The sequence below is a fragment of the Kogia breviceps genome, chromosome 14, assembly GCF_026419965.1.
Source record: "Kogia breviceps isolate mKogBre1 chromosome 14, mKogBre1 haplotype 1, whole genome shotgun sequence".
In the NCBI taxonomy this organism is placed as follows: domain Eukaryota; kingdom Metazoa; phylum Chordata; class Mammalia; order Artiodactyla; family Physeteridae; genus Kogia; species Kogia breviceps.
This window is the reverse complement of record NC_081323.1, coordinates 56516979-56541668: the sequence shown is the minus strand read 5'-3', so window position 1 is coordinate 56541668 and position 24690 is coordinate 56516979. Positions and strand designations below refer to the sequence as shown.

The window sequence follows — 24690 nt, the reverse complement described above, 5'->3', positions numbered from 1 at the left end:
AACCGCCACATCAGGCAACTAAAATCTTTCAACCTGGTCATGTCCACATAATGCCCAGCGCCTAAACCCAATAGATATTTGTGGAATAAATGAACAAATGCGCCTGAAAGGAAGAAAGGTGCGCCTAGCTCTGGTGGATACCCGGGGTCTCGCGGGCCGGGAGGGAGACCTAACAGTGCCTCCCTTGATTGCTCCCTCACCTGACAAAGACCCCACGCCCTGCCACGTGCCTCGCGTGGGCCAAAGGGCTCCCGCTCTTGTGAAGTCACCAGGGCTAGTCACGTGCCTCCTCGAGGCCCCGCCCCTGCACTGACCTCATGGCCCCTCCTCTGACCGCATGGTTCCACCCCTCACCGTGACGCCACGTGCCTCGGCCCAGCTCCAAAGTCTACCCGCCTCCTTCTGACAGACGCGCGACTGCGAGCTGCGGAGGCGGCTGTTCTTGCTGCTGCGGCCGCCGCGGCTGCTGCGGCCGCCGCGACTGCCGCGGCGACGGTGAGGCGCCTCGACCTTTCTAGACGGCTTCCCGCGGAGACCCCCTGGGAGCAGGGCTGGGTACTCGCGGCCCGCGCGGGGAAGGGTACGACTTCGTACCGCGCAGGCCCCTCCCCGCCCCCGCCCGCAGCGCCCGCGCGGTGCACGCCGGGCATTGTGGTCCCGCTGGTCCGCGGAGCGCGTTTTGGGCACCCGGAAGGACTATATCTCCCAGAGGCCTTTGGGCGGGCGGGAGGGGTGTGCGCGCAAAGCCCCGCGGGGCTGAGGGTCTTGTCCTCCGAGCGCTTGGACCCGGGCTGTCTCGGCGTTCGCTCGGCCTTGGGCTGACGGCCTCTCGAGGTAAAGGGACCCCGGGGGCGGCGCAGGGGGCCGGTCGCCTCCTCCCAGGATGCTGATGCGATCCAGAGCGGCCTTGGGGTTTTGACGTCGTACCGTCGCTGGGTTGGCCGGCTACCCGCGGGGCTGCGGTGACAGCTTAGCAGCGGGCGGCGGGCTCGGTGCCCCGAGGGCTGCCAGCTCGCTCCTCGGATCCTGCTATCACGCCTCCCACACCCTCTGCAGGGAAGGTTGGGGAAGTACCATCCCCGGTTTTCCGCAGGGGCTGTTTCCTCAAGGAGGGGGGGGTTGGGAGGAGGGTCCCGGCGACAAAGAAGCCTCTGCTGAGCTCCGTGGTGACCTTGGCAGGCCAGGCGGGCCCCGCGCGGCTTTCCCTCCCCCGCCCGCCCTGGTTTGCCTACATCTGTAAATCTCTGCGCCCGCTCTCGACCGCACACGCCGGTGCGGGGGGTGGAGGCAGTGACCTGGCCTATCTTTGGGCCCAACCTCATGCCATCGAGGACTTTGGTGTAGTTGAACTCACGGCGTCATGCGAGCCCGGGTTTGGGCACTTGACTTATTTAAGGGTATGCGTGTTTCTGCTTCCCTCTAAATGTTCCCAGGAGGCCTCTCAACAGGTGTCAGGTAAGGAGCAAGAGGCTGTAAGTGTCTCCAGTATGGGCCTAAGATCCTCTGCATCAGAGTCATAGGGGCCCTCGTTAAAAGGGCCGATTTCGGGGACCCACCCCCAGAGGTTCAGATGTAGCAGTTATGAGCTGTGCCCCAGGACTTTACTTAATATGTTCCACAGATAATTCTCGGGCTTATTTGGGGTTGAGAACCTTGGTCCTTAGTGTGAGGAGGATGGAAGACCTTGAGCATAGCGTTTATACCAGTTTCGTGTGTGTCCTGTGGGCTGCTGGGCAGGACATTGCCCAGCAAGTGTGACCTTGCTCCTCCGTGCTTTGTTTCTTCCCTCAGTCTGGTGGGGAGAGGCACACCAGCTGTGCCTTGCCCTCTGCCAAACGTGTAATTATGAAAAGTTTCAAACGTACAGGAAAGTTGAAGAAATTCTGCAGTGAATGCCACCTAGAATGTCCAACTTTTTTTTTTTTTTTTTTTTTTTTCCGGTACGCGGACCTCTCACTGTTGTGGCCTCTCCCGTTGGCGGAGCACAGGCTCCGGACGCGCAGGCTCAGCGGCCATGGCTCACAGGCCCAGCCGATGCGCAGCATGTGGGATCTTCCCGGACCGGGGCACGAACCGGTGTCCCCTGCATCGGCAGGTGGACTCTCAATCACTGCACCACCAGGGAAGCCCAAATGTCCAACATTTTATTGTACTTTATCACAAATCTAATATCCACCAGTCCATCTGATTTTTTTGTTTTTATGTGTGTCAAAGTAAGTTGCAGATATTGGTCTATCCCCCCCTAAATAAACATGCATATAATTAAGTAGTCTTAGAATTCTTCTTGTTTTTTAGCTAACTGTATACTTGAGTGTCATTTTCTCTGTCTCCCGTCCCTGAGGAGCTGAAGACTTCGGAGGTTTTTCTATAGGATGGGCCTCTGGAACCAAGAAAGAGCTTTACATGTGCTCTTGCAAAGATTTGAAAACAGCAGGCCATGGTTCTAGAATCACCCTAAGAGCAAAAACATGGACTGTGTCACATAGAATGATACTTAAGGAAACAAAATTGTTTTGAGGGGGAACTGATGGGGTGTGTCTGGATGGCCAGGTCGCCCTACATATTGCATTGGCAGGAACTGATGTAAGTCGTCAGCTTGCAAGCCATTCCTGCTCTTTACACTATAAGCTTTCCCGGTTTGAATCTGCTGGTTTGGTGTGTTTTGTAAAGCCCTAGGGGCACAGGGCTCTGTAGCCCAGTGAACAAGCTCTGAGTCCCTTGGGCCCAGGTACTTTATTCCATAGCCACAGACACCAACCCTAACCCTCTTCAGTGGTCTGAAGGGGAGAGAAGAGACAGGTCCTGTGAAAATTCGTCTCCACTTTCAGAAACACTATTCAAAGGGCATGGATGTATTTGTACTCATATAGGACACAGTCAGGGAAGTGTAGCAGTTAAAGTCATGGCATCTTATATTGATGTCTCTGCCCTCACGAGGAGGAAGGCAGTTGTGCCAGTGAGAAGGCAGCATGCAGTGGGAGCTCGGCCCTTAGTGGGGAGGAGGAGAGCCAGGCTGGCAGTGGTGGCATGAGGCTTATTGTGCCCCACAAAGGGACTTGGAAGTGGAGTGCACAGAATGGAAATGTGCCGGTTTCTAGGATCCCACAAAGGTCTTCGTTCTCTCTTCTCTGCATAGTCAGGACTCTCCCAGACACATCTCCCCTGGAAGTGGTAGAGGCTGCAGTGCAACTTAGTGCTGCAGGGGACAGGGGGCACCTGGCCTGGGACCTGTGGCAGGCAGAGCCTCTCGCCCTGAGAGGGCCACGCAGACCACGCTAGAGGCCTTTTTGTCGCTTCCAAGCTGTGTGACAAGGCATTTGCCCTTCCAGACCCTCAGTTGCTGCATCTGTGGTAGGTGAGGAGCAACACCCAGATGAAGGCCTGTCTCTGCCGTAAGCGCTGAGAAGATTAGGGTCCCCTAATATTAGACTGAAGACAGCACGAAACCATGCAGTGCAGGGTAAGGAAGGCCAGTGACGTTCTGATTCTTTCCATGAAAGCAGTTGTGATGTGCTTTTGGTAATGTTTGATCATTTTTCCAGAAAACATTTCTCATCACCTTTTTGGTACTCCTGATCTGTGGGTGCTGTGAGCTCCTGCATGGTCTGTCCACTGGGTGATCCAGACCATCAATTCTTACCACAAGGAGATATCCAGTAAACATTGTGAAGGTGCTGGATACATAATGTGTTCAATAAGTGTTGATTCAGTCTAAACTCAGATCTGTTTCAGTGTCTGTGTTTTTCTTCAAGGAGAAACAGAGGCCAGGGAAGGTGGAAGTAGGTAGGGAATGGCGGAAGGGTCTCCCTGGGTGGGGTTTGAGGAGAATTCTAACCTGTTATTACTTCAGGAAGACGTGAAACGGTTGTCACAGTTCTAATTAACATTAAGAGCAATAGTCTTACAAGTTGGGGAAACAGCAGGGAATGAAGTTTTGTCTGCAGTGTGTGCCTTTTGTATGTGCTTTGTTCCCACCAGACAGAACTCTCATCTGTGTTTTGTCATTGCATGCAGTGTCAGCTCTGCAGATGTAGCTCAGGCACCTCTGAGTCTCACGGCTGAGGAAGCAGCCAGAATACCAAATGACTTGTCCAGGGTTGCCAAATAATGGCAGAGCAGAGCCCCAAACCCAGCTCTCCTGAGACAGCAGGGTTGAAGGGAAATGGGGGCTCCCCCGGCCCCCTTGTGAAAACTGCTCCCTGGACTCGACTGTGACTCAAGAAAGGGTTTCTTTTCTTGTCTGGATTTTTGGCACTCTCATCGGGAAGCCAGCACACTGCTTCTCAGCTGAGGCTGTGCTCTGGCCCAGTGGCTGTCGGTTAGGGACAGCATGGGAAGCCTTCCCTCACCGAACTGCTTATTCAACACACCTGTGCCAGGGACTGAGCTGGGTCCCAGGAAAATGAGGGGGAGAGTCCCAGTGTTCTTCAGTGGGGTGACAAGAGTGAGGGACAGAGGATCTCCACTGCAGGGAATTACAGGACAGGCTCCATCTTCTGGAAAGAGGGTTTGGAGGCTGAAGGAAGGGTCAGTGGAAAGGTTCTTTGGTGGGGGGTGTGGTTTGGTTTGTTTGGTAAAGGGCTAGTTACAGTCTTGGGTGGCTGGAATGTAGTGTGGTAGAGAGATGTGGAACACGCGGCCAAGTCCAGACTTTTCCCCTTAAACCTTGACCAGTAGATGAGCTCTGAGAGCTTTGTGAACCATGGCATTCACAAGGCTTGCTGACAGGTCAGGTTTTAAGGGACAGAGACAATTCTGGAACATCTCTCAGACATCCATCTTGGGGACAGGGGTACTGCTAACTGAAGCAGGGCCTGCGGGCTGGGGGACAGAGCTCCTGCCTGGGAGTATCAGCCAGGCTGTGTTATCATCCAACTGGTCAGCTGATATTTGATGTACTGCCTGGGGCTGTGGAGAGACTGGCCCCAAACACCACCCCTGCCCTCTGGGAGCTGCTGGTCTGCCTGGGGAGGCTGGGCCTTTGACCATAGTTCTTTCCCCCTTGCTCCTAGTGACTCTTACTCCAGTCCTGGAACCCCTGCCCACCTCCTTGCAGGGCCAACCTAGGGCCCACCTGGTCTCTGAAGCCTTCCCAGGGCCCCCACCCACAGACCGCCCCCTCTCTCACCTGGAGCACCTACTGCCATGTATTCTTATTTGGGTTTTGCTGAGTATCTTTTGCAAAATTTTTTCAAGTGTGAGCTGGCTTTCCAGCTGGATCTGCAGCTCCCTGAGGGCAGGGACCAGGGAGGTGAGTGGCCTCTATAGAGGGCCTATGAAATGTTGGCTGAATTAAGAGGAATCTTAAGTCTTTTCAAACAGGTAGTCAATTGAAAGAAAGAATAAGCAAACAAACTTGGGTAGTGATGGCTCTGCTGAATAAAATTGGCTAATCCCAGAACTAGAGGAATTCTGTGTTGCTCACGTGACCACTTCTCAGCTCTAGCACTCGTGGCAGGCCTCGGTTTCTGTGGCCATGGAGGCAAGCTCAGGCGAGCTCGGGTCACCTGTCTACCTGCTTTGCCTGGGGAGTATGGGGGCCACACGGGGGCCCATTCCTCTGCGGTCCCAGTTACACTGGCCTAAAAGAACCTGTGTCCACCAGAGGTGGGGGCCAAGCACTGTAGGGTTCAGGACTCTCGGGGACCCCTGTTAGTGACCAGGCACAGCACGGAAGCCCTCCATCTCACTCCTGCCCCGACTCTGCCCAGTCGCCTGCCCAGCCATAGGTGTGTGGACATGCTCCAGGCCTCTGCACAGAACTGCACTTCCCCAGGATCTTTCCCCAGCCGTGTACGTGGCTCGTGGCTCTCGCCTCACCTCCGTCCTGTCTTTGCCTGAAGGTTCCCTGCTCAGAGAAGCCCTCACTTCCCTGTTCCTCTGTCCTCCGTGGTGCGCCTCACTGGCTGACATACAATGTATTTTACCAGTTTCTGTGTTTTACAGCCCCTCCCCCACTGGATTGTGACATGAAAACTGTTTCCCCCATCTTCAGGGCCTAGATGCGTGCTGGCTGTTTGTGTGTTGAATAAAATCATGTGTGTGTCTGCCCTTCAGCTGTCCCACCTCTCCTACTGGCTGGTAAAGCCTTGAGGTGTAGGGCCCGTGGTTTGTGTGTGCTCCATCCTCCCTGGAGCAGGGAACACAGATCTGTGTAGAGTTGAATTCCCTAGTGAACGTGCAGTGGTCAGGGCTGCAGTCAGCCGGCAGGGCAGAGGCCTCCGGTCCTGGTGCCCTGTGGAGGCCTTGGGTGGCACCAGGGGAGGCACGCAGGAGCCCTCGTTCTGTTCCAGGAGGAAGGGAGGGACTGGTCAGCTCACTTCACTTGTTTCTCTTTTTGTCCTGGGTGCAGTGAAATCCATGTATGCTCACACAATGGAATTCCAGCACGTGAAGCACTTTGTTGGGTGTTCAAGATTCTGCATAAGCAATATTTTGAGAAACATTTTGGAAAATGTGTGAGATAAGAGATGGGGCTGAGCCAGCTGCAGTGGGAAGGAGCATTGGTTTGAGACTCGACTCTTGTCTGAGCAGCTGGGCCAGGCTCCCTGTCAGGGAGCAGCTGGAGGGCAGGTGCGGCCGTCTTGCCCACTGTTATCTGCAGCACCGTGCCCAGGCCTGCCTTCGTGGGTGCTTAGTAATGTCTGAAGACCAAACGTATGTCAGTTGAGACCTTGGACTTGGTGATCCCTAGAGACACTTGTGGCCTGAAAGGTGGCCTCTAGATGTATGAAACAGAGAAATACGCACATGGCCGAAAATAAGGCAACCCCAGATACAGCGTGAGCTCTCATTTCCTCAAAGAGAAGATCCAAAATAATTCTGTCCCAGATGGCACAAGCCAGCTCTTTGGGTCAGATGTCCATTTAGAGTGATATGAATTTAGTTCATCTTCCATATACTGTTTCATGGAGTGTAATTTCACATGCTGATTAGATTTGTTCCCCACTCAGGTTTCCCAGGGCACTTTTCCGGCTCTTCCCCTTCATCTTTGTGGACATCGTGTCCTTGTCCTGGACGCTAGCCCCTCTGGATTGTCAGTGCCAGTCGTGTGAGCGCCCCTTGCTACACATAGGGGCGTTTCTGCTGGAGAGTATCCCTGTACTGTTGTGTGTTCTTGGGTTTTTTCGTCAGTTCTGTACGCAGCTTCTCGCTGTGTGCCCTTTCACAGGGTGTTTACGGCACATCTAAGCATTGCAATTGTGAGGTCCTACCCCAGGAATAATTACTAGTCTTTTAGGTGTCTGTTGGCTTTGGGCTTCTTTCTTTTCCCTGATTCCATCCAGGTGACCTCTAGAAGTGTGCCACGCTGGACTGACTGCAGCTGCTGTTCTTCACCCAGCAGTGCTTAATGTAAAAGAATTGAGAGACTGCCTGCAACAGGAGGGACTTAAATGGTGCAGAGGCGCTCCCTCCTTGTGCTCAAGGAAAATGAGTAGTACCCACGGGACTCGGAGTTCATGAGGGCAGAAAGGCAAAGCCGCTCTCTTGGGAGCATAGAGGTTCCCCCACCCCCAACAGAATAGGGGGACTTGGGCAAGGCCCAGCTGCAGGTTGAGTTCCTCTCCTGGGCCAGCAAGGCCAGCAGGCCTTTGTGTCCAAAATAAGACTCTTACAGCTGGATAGGGACCTTGTAGTGGCCATGTGGCTTGGCTGCACTTAAGGCCCTAGAGCTTTTTCCTGGATCAGGATGGTGTATCTTGATCTCAGATAACCAGTTAAAGTAGAGTCAATCCAAAGACTGTCCATTTGTGTCAGCTCACGTAGGTGGTGTGGTGAGCATAGCTGCCTTCCATTTTATGTCGGCTCAACAAAGGCAGAGTTAAGGACTTTTTTTTTTCAGGGTTCCACTTTGATTGCCTAAGTGATGGTTCTTTAGATTCATTGCATTTCTAAAATTAGTCAGCCTTCTGGTTACCAAGCCCTGCCTGTCCAGCAGGTGCAGATGACTTGTTTATCCACTCGTGGTTGCAGCTGCATCTGTTTTCTGCCCTTTGCTCCTCATCCCCCTCCTGTCTGTACTTCCTTCTTCTGTGTCAACGGTAGAACATGCAGAATTCAAGCTCCTGAGCTTGGTCCTGCCTGGGAGGCAGCTCAGAGGGCAGGAGGAGACCTGTGCTCCCAGCGCCAGCTACAGCTAGTGACCTCGGTCAAGCCCTGTGATGCTGTCAGTCTCAGTTCTGTCATGTGTCTATTGGGATTTTCTCACCTGCCTCCTCTGACAGGTGACTTCCTGCTGGCTCTCCAGGCAGGGTCTCTGAGGCTAGAACTACCTTGGATGGCCTTTATGTCTCAGCTTCACAGGTCTAGACCCTCAATTTTACTGGAGCACTGGGAAGTGACTTGGTATAGAGAACTGACTTGTGTTACCAAATTCCTACAAAACTGAAGCAAAGACCACTCCAGCTCATGGGAGGAGAACAGCCCAGTCCTTGGGTTTGCTCCTTGGAGCATTTATTTCCCTACAGACAGAACTAGATTATGGTCAGAGACACCTTTTCTGGAGTGAGGAGGAATACACATAAATATAGCACACTTACAGTGAGCATTTTGAGGAAGGAACCAACCAAAGGAGCTGCCCACCCTATAAAAACTAGAAACTACACAGAAATAAAGTTTCTGTGTGTGTGTGTGTGTGTGTGTGTGTGTGTGTGTGTAAACAAATCATCCAAAATCTCACTATCCAGAAAAAACCACCCTTAACATCTAGTGTGTAATCTACATGTAAATACACTTCTCTCTGAGAAGGGATCGCATTGTACATGCTACGTGGTGCTCTATCAAGTCCATCTTTCTATGTCAATAAAGGTAGATCCACATCATTTTGAGGGAGTGAATATAGTTACATCGTATAGGTTAACCAGATGGGTAACTAGTCTCTTTGGTTGAACATCAAGACGTTGATATATAGAAACATTTTTACATGTGAACCTTTGCTCATGTGTTTGTTTATTTCTAGGACAAATGCCTCCAATGGAATTAATGTGTTAAAAAGAATGTACAGGAGTGAGATTGTCCCCCAGAAAAGTTGCATGAACCCACTCTGCTGTGGCCCAGGTGCCCTTGCCTCTGTCACGGGGAGTCAGAGTGGTTTGCCACGGCTCTGACCAGAATTCAGCGTGATGTAAATTGTGCATTTATGATTGTCATCATCATCACAGTTCCTAGAAGTCTTACTACTTTTTAGCTTAGAACCATTCTTTGAGTCCTATCTGCCTTTTGATTTTGCTTCTGATTAAGAGCAACCAATGTATTCTCTTTTCTGTTTTATTGTATACTTCCTCTTCCCACACTCTGCTTGCATCTCCATAAATACAAATATTTGTATTTATGCAAACGATGATTTGTGTTTATTGAACACTATGTGACAGGCTCTGAGCTGCGTGCTCTTCATCCATGACCTCATTTACGCCTCATCACAACTCAGTGGGTCAAGGACTGCTGCTGCCATTTCACAGATGAGAAAACTGAGATTCTGGAACATTAGGTGGTGAAATGGGTGGCACCTAGTGCCTGGGTACCAGCAGATGAGGAGTCTGCCCTTCCTGCTTGGCCTGTGACATCAGGGCTCAGGCCTCCCCAGGGAAGGGCATAGGCTGTGGTGTTTGGAGCCATTGGCTTAGGCTGATGTATCATCTCTGTTGAGCCATGATACTCATCAGGGAGAAGAGTGTAGTTGTCCTTAGCACGGCTTCCATTCCCAAGGTCCCCTCGTGGTCAAGCATGGCTGCTAGGCCTGTCACATCCATCTTCCTGGCAGCAGGCAGGAGGAGGGCCTGAGGGCATGGGCTCCACCTCCCGCCAGGTGGCTCCCTTTTAGCACCTTCCAACAAGAACATATATCACTCTACTGTGACTCATTGGCCAGAACTTAGCTACATGGTCAAATGACTGTAAGAAGGGCTGAGAACATCTTAGCAAAGATACTGCTGCCCTGAATAAAAATGGAGTTATGAGATCCAGGTGGGGAAACCGAGGTGTGGAGAGATTATATAGGGTCATACAATCCATTGGTGGTGCTCTTCAAATTTTACTGCTGTTCTAGAAAGGAAGTCAGTGTCTTTGTTCCTGAAGGCTGAGTTGAGGGGGTGGTGCATGGGGTGGGGGGTGGCTGCTCAGAGGAGAAGCCCCGGGGTGCTGCTGTGGGCTGCGTGGCCTGAGGTCCTTATCCTGCCTACTGGCCCAGGTCCTCTGTGGGGATCTGAGTTCTGTGCGCTGCAGGGCAGCCCCTGCACCTCGGACCTCTGAAACAGTCCTGAGGATCGATGGCTCCAGGCTGCTGTCTGGCCACCCACATCGGGCGCAGCCTCCTTCCTGAGGCCTTGTGACTCACTGTCCTGCCACTGTCCTGTCCTCTCCTTTGCCTGCTAGTCTCATTGACCCCACCTCCTCCCCCCATCTTACTTGGAGAGTTGCTCCCTGACCCCGGAACGGGTCTGATCTTTCTGTACTTTCACAGTGTACTTTCTTGTACACCATTGGTTTCACTGTGTACTTAGGTTTGGTGTTTCTGGTGTGTATTTGACTCCTGTCTCCCCCACTCAGTTGTGAGCTTCTGGAAGGCAGGGACTGAGCTGCTCATTCCCTGACACTTCCTAGCCTGTGCCCAGCGCAAAGTAGGTGCTATACAATGATCAGCACCAACAGACCGTTGGTTATTCCCAGAGGAAGTGCCGTCCCCCTCCAAGGGCCTCTGTTAAGTGGCCACCAAACAGACTGTCCTTAAGCCCACCCCTGGGAACTTGGGAGAACAGGACAGTACGTGGCATTGCCCAGGGAGTCAGTGGCCATCCCTGGTGAATAAGCCCCCAGCCATAGGGACACCTCACACTGCCTGGTCCTTCATGGGCCATGCAGCCTCTACAGTGGGCAGGCGGGGTGTGGACGATGTGGACCAGGCCCCCTTGCTCAGCAGGGGCTGAGTGTGCTCCTCTTCCCGCATCCTCTGGGTGGAACCCCCACCCCCAGGGCGCTTGGCTTTCACCTTGGGCCTCCACCTTTCGTGGAGCAGTGGGCGCCTCCTTGGTTCAGCAGATGCGAGGCTGTAGGCAAGGCGGAAAGCTGCCTTCCAGTTTCCCCGGCAAAGCCCAAAGCCCCTCTGGCCAGACGCCTGGAACCTGCCTCCTGGGGACAGAGGAGCCCCTCTAACGCCAGCTGGCATCCTGGTGCCATGGCTGCCAGAGGGTGGGGGGTGAGTTCCTCCGGCGAGAGGCAGTGGGCAGGCCAGCCCGGCTGTGGGAAACTCGGCCCTGCAGCTGCTGCCACTAGCGTCTCGGGTGTATGCCAGGGTCTGGGCAGAGTGCCCTTCCCGGGGCATTGTAGCCCATGGAGCTCCAGGGCAGTCACCTGGAAGGAGCGATGGCCCTCTAGGATGATTGCTAGCATCTCTTCCTTTCCAGAAGTTGTCTTAGGGGCTCACAGAGCAGTTGGCCGCCACTTGGCCATGCCGCAGTGACCTCTTCTGGGCTGAGCCACTCAGGCTGGGCTTGATTACGAGTACCCCGGGATCCTGGGGGAATGCACACCAGGATCCCCGCTCCTGTGGGAGCAGAAGCTGCCATAGCAGAGGCATCAGTGCCTGTTTTGTTTTCCTTCCGTTTGGAAGTTGTTCACAATAATTGAGCACAATAGCAGGTGCCATTTATTCAGTGTTCTTGTGTGCTCGGCCTCAAGCTACTGCTCTGGGTGTTTTGCTTACGCTGTTTATTATAAAACTTGCTCCAACCCCGAGAGGTAGGCATGATTATCCCCATTTACAAACCAAGAAACTGAGGCTCAGTGAGGTCACACAGCTGGAAAGTGGTGGAGCTGAGTCTGAACTAGTCTGATGCCTCCTTAAAGCCTTGCACGTTGCAGCAAGCATGTCCCTGGGGTGGGCGCGTGGGGCCTCGGTGTGACAAACAGCCAGCTCAGAGACTCACTGGCATAGTCCACTCTCGGTCCTGGGACTCTCGGTCCCTCTGGCCCTGACCCTGCTCTGCCTGCAGGTACCCTTTTACCGGCTTGGGGGTTCCTCTAGCCCAGCAGCTCTCGAAAGGTGACATGCAGTCTCCTGGAGGCTTCCTGAGACCTTCCAGGGGCTGAAGGTCAGAACTATGTTTATAAGGATATCAAGACGTTATTGGTTATATTGTGTTTTTCAATGTGTTGGCATTAGCATTGGAGGTGCAACAGTAGCAGGACTTAGCTCTGCTCAAGGCGTGGCACCCGGCTGTGCTAGTCATTGTTGTGGTTATGTTCACACCAGTTTCATTTAAGAAAAAGCAGTAAAAATTATTGAGTTTATTATCTGGACCCTTGAATACACATTTTTTTAATGTTTTGTGTGATGAAAGGATGCACGTGAAGCATGCTGGAGACCTCAAGGGGAAGCACGTGTGCAGCTGTTTGAGCTGTGAGCTGAACTAGCGTTTTCATGGAGCTCCATATTTAAAACAACAACTGACACACAGACTATGGTTATTCAGACTTGGGGATTTAGCAGACATTTTCTTGAAAATGAACAAAGTGAGCCTGCTAATTCAAGGGAAACAACTGACCTTTTGTTTTTGTATAAGTTGCCAATGATAAATTTGTTACTGTTTCCAATGATAAAATTTGAGCTTTCAAGTGAAATTGTCAGAATTTTGGAAAACTTGTATCTGCCACCGTGAGCTTGACAGCTTCCCAGTAGTTAAAGACTTTTCTGATGGGATTGGTGGTGATACTAACAATGTGATTTTTTTTTTAGTGAGGCATATCTTTTAATGAGATGTGTTAACATTGCTAGACCTACATAATCAGGGCTCATAATCGTGGACCATTATTTTCCAAATGACCATGCATGCTGTTATAAAACGGGGCATGTGTAAAAGATCCATTCCAAATACAAGGTAGCCCAATGATTTTCAATGTAATAGGAAAAATTTGTTGTTAAAGATTCAGATTCCATATTGCAACTAACCTTTAAGAAGCTACACCACCTGTCAGGTTTGGGTGTAGTGTTGAAGAATATCCACAATTAGCTGAGAAGACTATTAAGATACCTTTCCCTTTTCCAGCTACTTACTGTGGGAGGCTGGATTTTCTCATACTTTAACCAAAACATCACAACAGATTGGATGGAGAAGATATGAGCATCCAGCTGCCTTCTCTTAAGCCAGACTTTTTTATTTTATTGAAGTATAGTTGATTTACAATGTTGTGTTAATTTCTGCTGTACAACAGATTCAGTTATACATATATATTCATTCTTTTTCATATTCTTTTCTATTATGGTTTACGACAGGATATTGAATATAGTTCCCTGTGCTGTACAGCAGGACCTTGTTGTTGATCCATCCTTTATATAATAGTTTGCATCTGCTAATCCCAAACTCTCAGTCCTTCACTCCCCACCCCCACCCCGCTTGGCAACCACAAGTGTTCTCTGTGTCTATGAGTCTGTGTTTCATAGGTAAGTTCATTTGTGTCATATTTTAGGTTCCACATATAACATATCATATAGTGTTTGTCTTTCTATTTGACTTAGTATGATAATCTCTAGGTCCCTCCACATTGCTGCAAATGGCATTATTTCATTCTTTTTTTAAAAAAATTAATTAATTTATTTTTGGCTGCATTGGGACTTCGTTGCTGCACGCGGGCTTTCTCTAGTTGTGGTTAACGGGGGCTACTCTTCATTGCAGTGCGCGGGCTTCTCATTGTGGTGGCTTCTCTTCTTGCGGAGCACAGGCTATAGGTGTGCAGGCCTCAGTAGTGTGGCACGTGGGCTCAGTAGTTGTGGCACACGGGCTTAGTTGCTCCGTGGCATGTGCAATCTTCCCAGACCAGGGCTCGAACCCATGTCCCCTGCATTGGCAGGTGGGTTCTTAACCACTGCGCCACCAGGGAAGTCCCTCATTCTTTTTTTTTGTATGTTTTGTTTTGTTTTGTTTTGTTTTTGCGGTACGCGGGCCTCTCACTGTTGTGGCCTCTCCCATTGCGGAGCATAGGCTCTGGACATGCAGGCTCAGCGGCCATGGCTCACGGGCCTAGCCGCTCCGTGGCACGTGGGATCTTCCCAGACCGGGGCACGAACCCGTGTCCCCTGCATCGGCAGGTGGACTCTCAACCACTGCACCACCAGGGAAGCCCCCTCATTCTTTTTTATGGCTGAGTAATATTCCATTGTGTATATGTACCACATCTTCTTTATCCATTTATCTGTTGATGGACATTTAGGTTGTTTCCATGTCTTGGCTGTTGTGAATAGTGCTATGAACATAGGCATGCATGTATTGTTTTGAATTATAGTTTTGTCCAGATATATACCCAGGAATGGGATTGCTGGATCATATGGCAGCTCTATTTTTTGTTTTTTGAGGAACCTCCGTATTATTTTCCATAGTGGCTGCACCAATTTACATTCCCACCAGCAGTGTAGGAGGGCTCCCTTTTCTCCACACCCTCTCCAGCATTTGTTATTTGTAGACTTTTTAACGATAAGCCAGACTTTTAAAGGGTTTGCAAAAATGTAAAACAACGTCCATCTTCTTATTAAATTTGTTTTGGAAAGTAATTTTAAAATTTTATTTATGTTAACATGTAATGAGTTAATCTTTTAAATGAATAAATACTTTTAACAATTCCTTATTTTTTATTTCTAGTAAGGTAAGTATTGATATATATAACTCACACAAACAATCTTTTTGGAGTCCTCAGTAATTGAGTGTAAAGGGGTTCTGAGACCAAAAAGTTTGAGAACCGCTGCTCTAGCAGAACCTGGGGGAAAACTGATGTCAGAAAGTCCTCCTTCTGGGTGCGTCCTCTCCCTTCATCTCTGTCTCATCCCCCACATCTGTCCTCAGTCCTCCAGGAACCTGCAGTCATGTACAGATGCGTCTCACCTCCAAACTCCCCTCCCTGCCCTCCCAGTCCTCCTGAAGGTGGTGTGGGTGTGTTTCCTCAGCAGAGACTGTCTGGGGTGGGGGGACCAGGGGCATGGTTGGCACCCCCATGGTGGTGTGCAGGACAGTTTAGACTGCAGAATGGAGTTTGCAGCAGCGGCTGAGCCAGTGAGGGGTGTATCCTGCTGGCCCGGGCCCAGGCCCTGCAGCTCCCCTGGGGAGCTACCTGGGCCACCTCAGGCTGCTGCCAGTTGGCCGGGCTCTGGCCCTGGATCAACAGCAGCACTCTCCACAGGGCACAGTGAGTAGCTGGGAGCAGAGCAGAACGCCAGAGCCGTTTCCCAGGGCCCGGAGGTCTTGTACTTTTAACTCCACTCGGGGACATGGGGAGACCTGGCTTTGCAGAAAGTGCCCAGCCCTGTGTCCTACCCCAGAGGCCCCGGTGCCTGCTGCTCTGGAGAGGGTGAGATGAGATTGAAGCAGGGAGTGGGTCCAAAGACAGACAGACAGACATGGAGACAGGCTTCATCTCACTTTCGGGTGACCAGAATAATTCCCTCCTACATAAGAGTACAGGGGGTGCTAGGCTGTGTTGGTTGTGGGGGCAGAGGCCAGAAGTGGCTTTTAAGTGGCCCCATTCCATCCCCTGGTGGAACAGGGTGCAGGCCCTCCCTCTCCTCTCTCCCATGTAGGGGATGATGGTCCCAGAGCTTCTGGACACCCCCTTGTCCCTTGGTCCATCCTTGGCTCCTGAGGAAGCTGTGGGCTCACGGCGTGGATCAGAGTCCCAACAGCGCCTTCTCAGCTTGCCAGCCACGCACCCCACGCTGCCTCCCCACCCTGGCCATAGTCAGGACATTCCTTTCAGGGTAGGCCTCAACCTGAAAATGCAGTGGAGGGGACACTGATCTCCTTTGTCAGTTCCATCTTCAGGGCCCCGTGACAGGTGCCCCAGGAATCCAGCCTCTGCCCTGCACACATTTCCAGATCCTGCTTAGTTCCAGCCCATACTTCAGCTTTTCGAAAGTGCTGTCTCCAAAGGCCGGTGGCTTCTAAAGTAGGAGCCGTCAGGGCTGGGGCAGCGGCACTTCGCTTTCATCCAGGGTGAAGTGGAAATTCCCCAGCATCCCTAAAACTGCCTGAAATCAGGTAAGCAGGAATTTAAGGCTCCTTAAAGAGGAAATCCATGAAACCTGTGGCAGAGTAGAGTCAGCTCACAGGTCCTGGGCGCCCTGCTCTGCACCTTACACCCATGTGCTGCTGAGGTCAGCGCCTTGGCTGGCCAGCTGCTGAGCGGTCAGCTGGATCTCTAGCTCTCTTCTCAGAGAATCTGTATTTTATCAGTACTATGACTGGGTAATACCTCTGCATCCACCAAGTCCAGAGGGCATAAAAGGGTGTGCTGTGTAAGGTCCTCTGGGTCCCCCGGGAGCTCCTGTTTGGTTTATGATAGACTCGTGACGGCTTTCAGACAACTGTTTCTTCACAGTCTATACCTACAATATCTAAACAGGAGGCTGAGAGGCCTGTCTCGGGGTTCAGGGGCTGCACATTGGCTTCATTGAGCTCCCAGGACCATGGGCCTCCCTCTCTGTTGGGAACTGCGGCCCTTCCTGAGCCTCTTTTAACAGACGCTCCAGCATCTACCCAACAGTGAAGTTGCTGGGGCTATGATATCAGATTCCACGCTTGCACTTGTAGCTTAACTTGAGCAGTGTGTGTTTTTATTGGAAAACTGTTCTGCTTTTAGACATGTGCCTTTTTTTTTTTAAGATTACTGCATTCTTGAGGTTTTTGATTACATCTTGGACAATGCAGTTTTGTGGGAACACACACATTTGACTTTATGTTGGGAGGCACTAGGGGAACTGGGGTTTGAATTCCTGAAATCTTCGTGAGCCACTTTTCAGAAACCTCTCTTTCGTATTGGAGGGGCCTGCCCCCCAGTCTCTGCCACAGTTCAGGAAGGCAGCTGCAGTGTGAGTGTCGGTGTGGAGGGGAGGGGAGGAGACAGGAGCAGCTGGGCTGTGGTGCAGTCAGGGTCTGGAGTGGAATGAGTGTCCTGCAGCAGTGCCTGCTCTAGGTTCTGCTGGACACCGGGGGAGGCCTCTGCCCTGTGTGCAGGGCTTATGTCATCATTATGATGGTGGGATTCCAGAGTGAATTCTTGCGCTCTAGGAGATGATGGAATTAGATCCAGAGATTTTGGTGACAAGGCAGGCCACGCCCGCATCCTCAGAAGTGTGTGTGTGTGTGCCTGCTCCCCAGACATGGAGGGGCTAGTTCCTCCCTCTTAAACCCAAAGGTACTCAAGCACCAAGCACAGTGCAGCTCTTCCCAGCCTGCTCAACGACCCGGGACCCGCCAGTTTCCTGGTGAGCCACCCCCAGAGACATCCCTGATGGGCGGAGCATGGCAGTTTGCAGCAGGTGCCAGCCCGGGTTCTAACAGGCTCAGCATATTAGAGTTTTCTGCAGACTCAAGTCAAGCCCCTTAAGGAAAGCTGCCTTTTTCTCCCATCGGGGTAGCTGTGGCCACTGACAGTAGCCTGGGCAAGGGCCCTCAGGCCCAGCATGCACAGCCAGTGCCCCTGGACAGGGACCTTCTGTGATGTCCTCTAGAGGCTCTGCTGTTTACTGTTCTTGACCCTGTGCTATGAGGAGTCACCTGCAGGTGGGGGTGGAAGAGTCACGCCAGGGTCATAGGCTTGGCTCAGCCTCTAATAAGCCATGGGACCTCAGACAGGTCCTGTCTTTCCTTGGCCTCCATGTCTTCAAAGGATAATTATAAGCAGCAACTCACAAGAACTGGCATATAATTGATAAGCACTTGGGAAGATGTCCTCCCTCTTAGTGATCAAAGAAGTAAACATAACCAAGTGTCATCTTAACATTACAAATCATGATAACAGTAGTATTCAGAGTTTGCACTGTAAATCAGCAGCATCCTTCACAGAAGGCATAAAATGTCCATACCCTTTGACCTAATAATCTCACTTCTGACAGGTTTAGCCCAAGGAAATAATCCAAGAAAGGGATAGAGCATTAGCCAAAGGTGTTCCAGTTTTTTATGAAAGTAATAAGGAGCATTCTAAATGCTTTAATAGGGATTGGTCATGTAAACAGTGATGGGCCCATTTTTGGAAATATTAAAATCTATGGTCATGGAGTCTTGCAAGATGGAGGAAATATATGTGACACAATGGTAAAAGGAGTTAAAACTTTGTCACAATGGCAACTATATAAAAATATAGGTGCCTATACATACAGACTGGCAAGGACATGCAGAGACTGGCTGCATTAGGGTGATAAGGTTAGGCAATTTTGTTTTCTTTGTTTAATAGGTTTTATTGACATACAGTAATCCACATACCATACAATTTCCCATTTAAAGTGTGCAATTCAGGGACTTCCCTGGCAGTCCAGTGGTTAAGACTCCATGCTTCCAATGCAGGGGGCACAGGTTCAATCCCTGGTCAGGTAGCTAAGATTCCACATGCCACAGGGCGTGGCCAAAAAATTAAAATATTTTAAATAATTGTGTGCAATTCAGTGGTTTTTAGTATATTCACAGAATTGTGCAACCATCATTACAGTCAGTTTTACAACATTTTCATCATCCTAAAGGAACTCCGTAATTGCCATTCTATGGCCAGCCCCCCAAACCCCTGGAAACCATGAATCTGCTTTCTGCCCCTATGGATTTACCTGTTCCAGACATTTCATATGGAATCATATAATATGTGGTCCTTTGTGTCTGGCTTCTTTCACTGAGCATAATGTTTTCAAGGGTCATCCAGGTTGTAGCTGTGTCAGTACTTCATCCCTTTTCATGGCTGAATAATATTCCACTGTATGGAAATATATATGCAGTTTGTTTATCCATTTATCAGTTGATGGACATTTGAGTTGTTTACACTTGTTAGCTATTATGAATAATTCTGCTATCAACATTTTTTTTTGTATGGACATGGGTTTTCAATTCTTTCGGGTCTATACCTAGGAGCAGAATTGCTGGGTCATGTGGTAACTATTTTAACCTTTTGAAGAACTGCCAGACTGTTTTCCAGAGCGGCTACACCAGCAGTGTGGGGGGTTCCAGTTTCTCTACACGATACTTGTTATTGTCCTTTTCATTTTAGCCATTCTAGTGGGTAGGAAGTGGTACCTTGTAGTTTTGATTTTCATTTTCCTTTTGGCTAACAATGTTCAGGTTCTTTTCATGTGCTTATTGGGCATTTGTTTTTCTTTGGAGAAATGTATGTTCAGATCCTTTTGCCCATTTAAAAAAATTGGGTTATCTTTTTTGTTAATGAATTAGAAGAGTTCTTTATATATTCTAAATGGTACAGGTCCCTGATAAGATACATGATTTGTAAAAATTTTCCTCCACTGTGTGGGTTGTCTTCCCACTTTCTTGATGGTATCCTTAGAAGCACAAGTTTTAAATTTTGAGAAAATCGATTTATCTTTTTTCACTTTTGTTGCTTGGACTCAGTTCCTCTGGCCCTGCCACTGATTTGTTAAATTTAATATTTAAACTTGGGCTTCCCTGGTGGCGCAGTGGTTGAGAATCCGCCTGCCGATGCAGGGGACACGGGTTCGTGCCCCGGTCTGGGAAGATCCCACATGCCGTGGAGCGGCTGGGCCCGTGAGCCATGGCCGCTGAGCCTGCTCGTCCGGAGCCTGTGCTCCGCAATGGGAGAGGCCACAACAGTGAGAGGCCCGCCTAGCACCAAAAAAAAAAAAAAAAAAAAAAAAAAAATTTAAACTTACTGACTCCAGGCTCCCTCTCCCCTGGCAGGGTTGTTTGGAGCCCTCCATCCCCACATCGTTCTGAACTTAACACTGATGGGCTCTAGGAGGGAGCTACACTAGGAGACTTGCTTTCACTGTATATATTTTTTATACTGTTTAGCTTTTTTTTCTAGTTCATATTATATCAGTTTTTAAAAATGAGTCTCACTTTAAAATGCTACTAATTTTTAGCCTTTTATGCTGCTGAATAGAGTGAAGGAAGTGTCTTACTAAAGGACACAGAATTCAGACTCAGGGGCGGGAAGATGGCCTGCTTCCCCTGCTTCTCCCCCAGTACCCGGCAGCAGGTGCTCAGTGGACCTTGTGAAGGAAATGACCAACGCTACCTCCTTCCTTCTCGCCCCATCCACTCCCCGACCAAAACAGCGCTGCTGCTGTGGGGAGAAGCCCTTGGTTCTCATTCCTTCCCACAGGGCATGTGGACATGGGGGTGCTGTTCTGGGCCTGGTGGGGAGTGGACAGAAGACTGGCTGTGGCCCTGAGGAGACAGCAGCTGTGGGGAAGGGGGTGCCGAGGAGTGGGTAGGGACACAGGACGGCGCTGAGCTGGGCAGCAGGGGAGACACCAGACATACAGTGCCGAGGGAGTGTGGCTGCGTGGGGCCAGGTGCCCAGGGCAGCCCTGCCCCGCTGCTGAGCGCACTACCTGTTCTCCCCCTGAAACAGCTCCCCAGAACCCTGTGTGTATGCCCAGGCCGGCAGTAGAAGGAGCCTCACCTGCCTGTCTCCTCTGAGTACCTGGGATTGGAGGTAAAAACTCTCCCAGACCCCCTCCCACAAGCAGGCCATAGTGGTCTGGTTTGGAGGCCAGCCTGGTGCTCCCTAAGTTGGAGGGGAGGAGAGGACCAGTGACCAGACTGCCCTGTGAGAAGCCCTAGATTAGGTTCCCGAGCTGCTGGGTTCTGTCCCCTTCCCAGGGCCACCCCACCCTCTGGCTTTCACAAAGGAAATGTGAGTGACCCCTGAAGCTGGTAGTTTCTGGAGGTTGGAGGATGGTGGCTCTGGGCTGGGTTACCTCAGCAATGGTGGGGCGTCTCCAGGTCCTACAGGGAGCCCAGTCTGCTCTCTCGAAGGAATTGGTCCCAGCCCATCACAAGCATGGAGATTTACAGGGAGGGGAGTGAAAGGTGACCTGAGCCCCGGGTCAGGGGACATCTGCAGGAGGAGCCACAGGAGGCCCTGTGTGCTTGGGCTCAGCAGGGGTGGCTCTGATGACCACCACACACCTTGTGCTGCAGCCCCTCATCACAGACCAGTGCCTGACTGGCAGTGGGGGGCTGGGGGGGGCGGGCTGGGAGCATACTTTGCATCTCGGTTTGTCCTCCAGGGTCCAGGAGAAGCAGCAAAGATGTCGAATGAGCCGCCCCCTCCTTACCCTGGGGGCCCCACAGCCCCCCTTCTGGAGGAGAAAAGTGGAGCTCCACCCACCCCAGGTAGGGTTCAGCGCTTGATTGCTGTCTCCTGCCCTTTCCAGCTTTTAGGAGCTGGTGCCTGGAGCAGCCCTCCGCCGATGGCTGGAGCCCTCTGAGCTTCCTCTCCCCGCCTCTCTGTGTCTCTCTCTGTCCAGGCTGCACCTCCCCAGCTGTGATGCAGCCCCCACCGGGCATGTCACTGCCCCCTGCAGACATTGGCCCCCCACCCTATGAGCCACCGGGTCACCCAATGCCCCAGCCTGGCTTCATCCCCCCACATGTGAATGTAGACAGCACCTACATGCCTCCAGGTGAGCTGGAAAGGAATCTGCTTAGCCCAGCACCCAGCATGTCACCTGGGTTGCCAGCCAGCCTTTGCTGCGGGCGGGTGGTCTGTCTGTGTGGGTGTTTAAGGGTGGGGGTCCGATCGTGGGTCTGGACCATGGACATGGGAAGATGCCCTAGAGCACAGTACAGGTTCTGTGGGCCAGAGGTGTCCCGGGCTCTGCCAGGGGAGGGCTGGCTCCTGGAGGTGCTGCCAGGAACCTGCGTCCATGGTGGAGGCCTGGGATCCTGCTCACCCAGCAGCTCTTCAGAGAGACTACACAGGCTGGAGAAGGGCCCTGGTCAGGTAGGCTGGCCCCTGGCACCACAGTGCAAGACCTGATGCTGGTGGGGAGGAGAGGCTGGTGAGAGACAAGGCTTTCCCTCCTGTGGTCAAAGTTCTTGAGCACAGCTCAGCCCCCTGTGTATCAGAGGCAAGGGAGCCAATGCATCAAGCTAAGACCGAAGGAGAGGAGAGGTTAGACCTTGTTCCCAGCTCTCTGCCCTGTCTGGCTGGGCCAAGTAGCTTCTCTGTCTTGGTCCCCATGGGACAGGGACCAGGAAAGGCTGGGAGAATGTGGATGGTTACTTTGGCCCAGGGCCTGGTCCCCAAGGCTTCACCCTATGTCCTTGGGTGCTGGGGACCTCAGGGCTTTGTGCTCACCTCTCACATGGGGCAGGTGGCAAGGCAGTGATCTGTCTTTGCTCCATCTTCCGTGTCATTCCAGGTTTCTACCCTCCTCCAGGCCCCCATCCACCCATGGGCTACTACCCACCAGGGCCCTACCCGCCAGGGCCTTACTCTGGCCCTGGGGGCCATACGGCCACGGTCCTGGTCCCTTCAGGGGCTGCCACCACAGTGACAGTGCTGCAGGGAGAGATCTTTGAGGGTGCGCCCGTGCAGACGGTGTGTCCCCACTGCCAGCAGGCCATCACCACCAAGATCTCCTACGAGATTGGCCTGATGAACTTTGTGCTGGGCTTCTTCTGCTGCTTCATGGGGTAGGTAGTATGGTGCTTGCTGGGTGGGGAGGCTGAGCCCACCCACTACCACACTGGAGTAGGCCCCGGCCCTCGGCGCCTTTTCTTCAGGCCTCCCTGTCTCTCCCCGTCTCCGATTCAGGTGTGACCTGGGCTGCTGCTTGATCCCCTGCCTCATCAACGACTTCAAGGACGTGACGCACACATGCCCCAGCTGCAAAGCCTACATCTACACGTACAAGCGCCTCTGCTAACGGAGCCGGGACTGGACTCCCCACTGTCAGTCTGGCCCCCTGTGCTTTGCTCCCCGCGCTCAGTGGCTCGCTTCCCCACTCCCACTTGGGGGTGGAAGCCGTTCCACCAGTCCGTCCCCTGGAAGTCTTGTCCTCTTCGCCTTGCCCTTCCCTGAGCATATGACTCTTTTGGCAAAAATTCTGTTGGATTTTAGGCCAAGGGTTAGCAAGTGGCAGGGGGATGGCACTGAGCTTCTGTGCTGCTGGTTTGCTTGGTGTTGGTGATCAGAAAGATAAGCAGGGAATGATCCCACATGGTCTCCCTGCTGGGGTCTCTTCCTCCACTTCTGAACCAGGTACAGGTTCAGTCCTGGGTCTTCCTGGGACCAAAAGCAGCCAGAGCAGTGGCTGGTTCCCTAGACCTGGGGCCTGCAATGGGGCCTAGCCTGTAGCCACAGTCATTTCTGATCGGCTGGGCTGAGAGTGGGGGATGGACCTAGGCAGGCCTGAGTTTGTTTCTGGAGTGCTAGAGGCAGGTATGACGGTCAGAAGGAATGACTCTGGCCCTCAGAACTCAGGAACTCTTAACAGTGCCCAGAAGCCACCTGGGGTAATGGGACATTGGCACACCTGCAGGCCATAGGGTAAGAGATTGGGCCCTAGCTTGCCAAGGGACTCTCCTCTGGCCCCTGCCCAGCTCCCTTTCCAGCCACACCTCTGTGAACCCCGGTCTTTGCTAGGGCCAGAAGGAATGCCCAGGAGCCTAGCCCATCTGTCTATACTGTGTCCTTGCTGCATGTGGGCACAACCTCTGTGGGGTGTGTCCCAGCTGAGACTAGAGGTGACAGAGAGGAGGGGCCTTTCTTGCAGGCACACTCAGATCTGCAGTGCACTCTCCACGGATCCTCTTCCCAGTAAGCGCTGCGCCCTTTGCCCTGGCTGGCTTGCTGTCACCTGTCACTGTGCTCGCTCCAACAGCGGGCACTGCAGCAGGAGCAGCTGCAGCGCTGGACAGGGGACAGGCTGGAGACGAGAAAGGAGCAGCCACAGTGGCACAAGTGCCCTGGCGGACACCAGCCCTGCCCTGGGCCTGAGCCCACACTGTCTATTTCCTGAATGGTTTGTCTGTGAACTTGCTCACGTGGACCGCTGTATCCTGCTGCCGCCCTTCTCCTGGTCTCGCACTGCCACTGCATGGCCTCCTGTCACTGTGAATTGTGGCCTGTCTCAGTTTATAGTTTCTCATTAAATTGGCCCTTTCACTCCCCTGCCCGAGGCCTCTGCTCTCTTGCCTGGCTTCCTTCTTGTGCGAGGGAAAGAGGGTGGGGGGTTGAGTCCTCAGGGTGTCGGTGCTTATGCCAAACCGACTATCCAGGGACGACACTGCTATCTCAGTAGCTAATTAAACCTGCCAGAGCCCAGTGTGGACGAGCCCTAGGATTCCAGCTGTGACTGTGCCAGGAAGTTGGCTTCATGGCTCTGTCAGGCCACCTTACTGGTAACATGTAACCTGCCTCCACACCACACATCCTCCCACGGGGTCTGCAAGCTGGAGACCCCCAGCTAGATCTCAGGGTCATCCCACCCTGCAGGGAGGTACCCTCAACTCCCTTAAGCAAGACAGAGCCACTGGGGTTGAGGCTACTGGGGTGGGCAGGCAGCTGGGCCCGCAGGTTCTGGCCGGCTCTGCCCCTGACCCTCATCTGACTTGTGAAGGCAAGTGGGCTCGGTCAGTTATTGAAAAAAGTATCCCCACCATTGAACCCTTTTCTTAGTAAAACTTTCACAGATCCTCAATATATAAAACCGGTAATAAATTCCTATTAAAATAAATACTTCATTTCTATTGCTCTTTTATGTTAGTTATTTTTTAAAAAATTCAAAAAGTAGGAAAACTCCAAAGCACTCTGAGAATTAGAAAACCACGGGACCACATGGACTTTAAGGGTCTTTGTGAGATGATCACAGTGACTCTGCCCTGGAGAGGTGCGCTACTGGAACGTGACCAGCAGTATTGGGAGCACGTGAGGGGCTGCCAGCGGCCATCGAGAAGGATG

At 52.0% G+C, this 24690-nt stretch overlaps 1 protein-coding gene across 4 annotated transcripts; it reads left to right on the top strand.

The window, feature by feature from the left end:
• The first annotated feature begins 283 nt into the window (after nucleotides 1-283).
• CDIP1 (cell death inducing p53 target 1) lies at nucleotides 284-23903 on the top strand. 4 transcript variants are annotated; one of them, XM_067012851.1, is made up of 6 exons: nucleotides 338-495; nucleotides 20350-20433; nucleotides 21011-21116; nucleotides 21251-21406; nucleotides 22148-22421; nucleotides 22543-23903. In XM_067012851.1, the coding sequence occupies exons 3-6, from the start codon at nucleotides 21032-21034 to the stop codon at nucleotides 22652-22654; spliced, it is 627 nt and encodes a 208-aa protein (XP_066868952.1). In that variant the 5' UTR covers nucleotides 338-495; nucleotides 20350-20433; nucleotides 21011-21031; the 3' UTR covers nucleotides 22655-23903. The 4 variants fall into 4 exon arrangements, with proteins under 4 accessions (XP_066868953.1, XP_066868952.1, XP_066868950.1 ...); XM_067012849.1 differs by having other exon boundaries at nucleotides 368-834; XM_067012852.1 differs by lacking the exon at nucleotides 20350-20433 and having other exon boundaries at nucleotides 284-495.
• The last annotated feature ends 787 nt before the right edge of the window (nucleotides 23904-24690 follow it).

What these genes read in the sequence shown, in the direction of transcription:
- CDIP1 (XM_067012852.1), top strand. Translation starts at nt 21,032, where the DNA reads ATGTCGAATGAGCCGCCCCCTCCTTACCCTGGGGGCCCCACAGCCCCC. An exon ending in CAGCACCTACATGCCTCCAG is followed by an intron (nt 21,407 to 22,147) that starts GTGAGCTGGAAA and finishes GTGTCATTCCAG; the next exon opens with GTTTCTACCCTCCTCCAGGC. An exon ending in TTCTTCTGCTGCTTCATGGG is followed by an intron (nt 22,422 to 22,542) that starts GTAGGTAGTATG and finishes TCTCCGATTCAG; the next exon opens with GTGTGACCTGGGCTGCTGCT.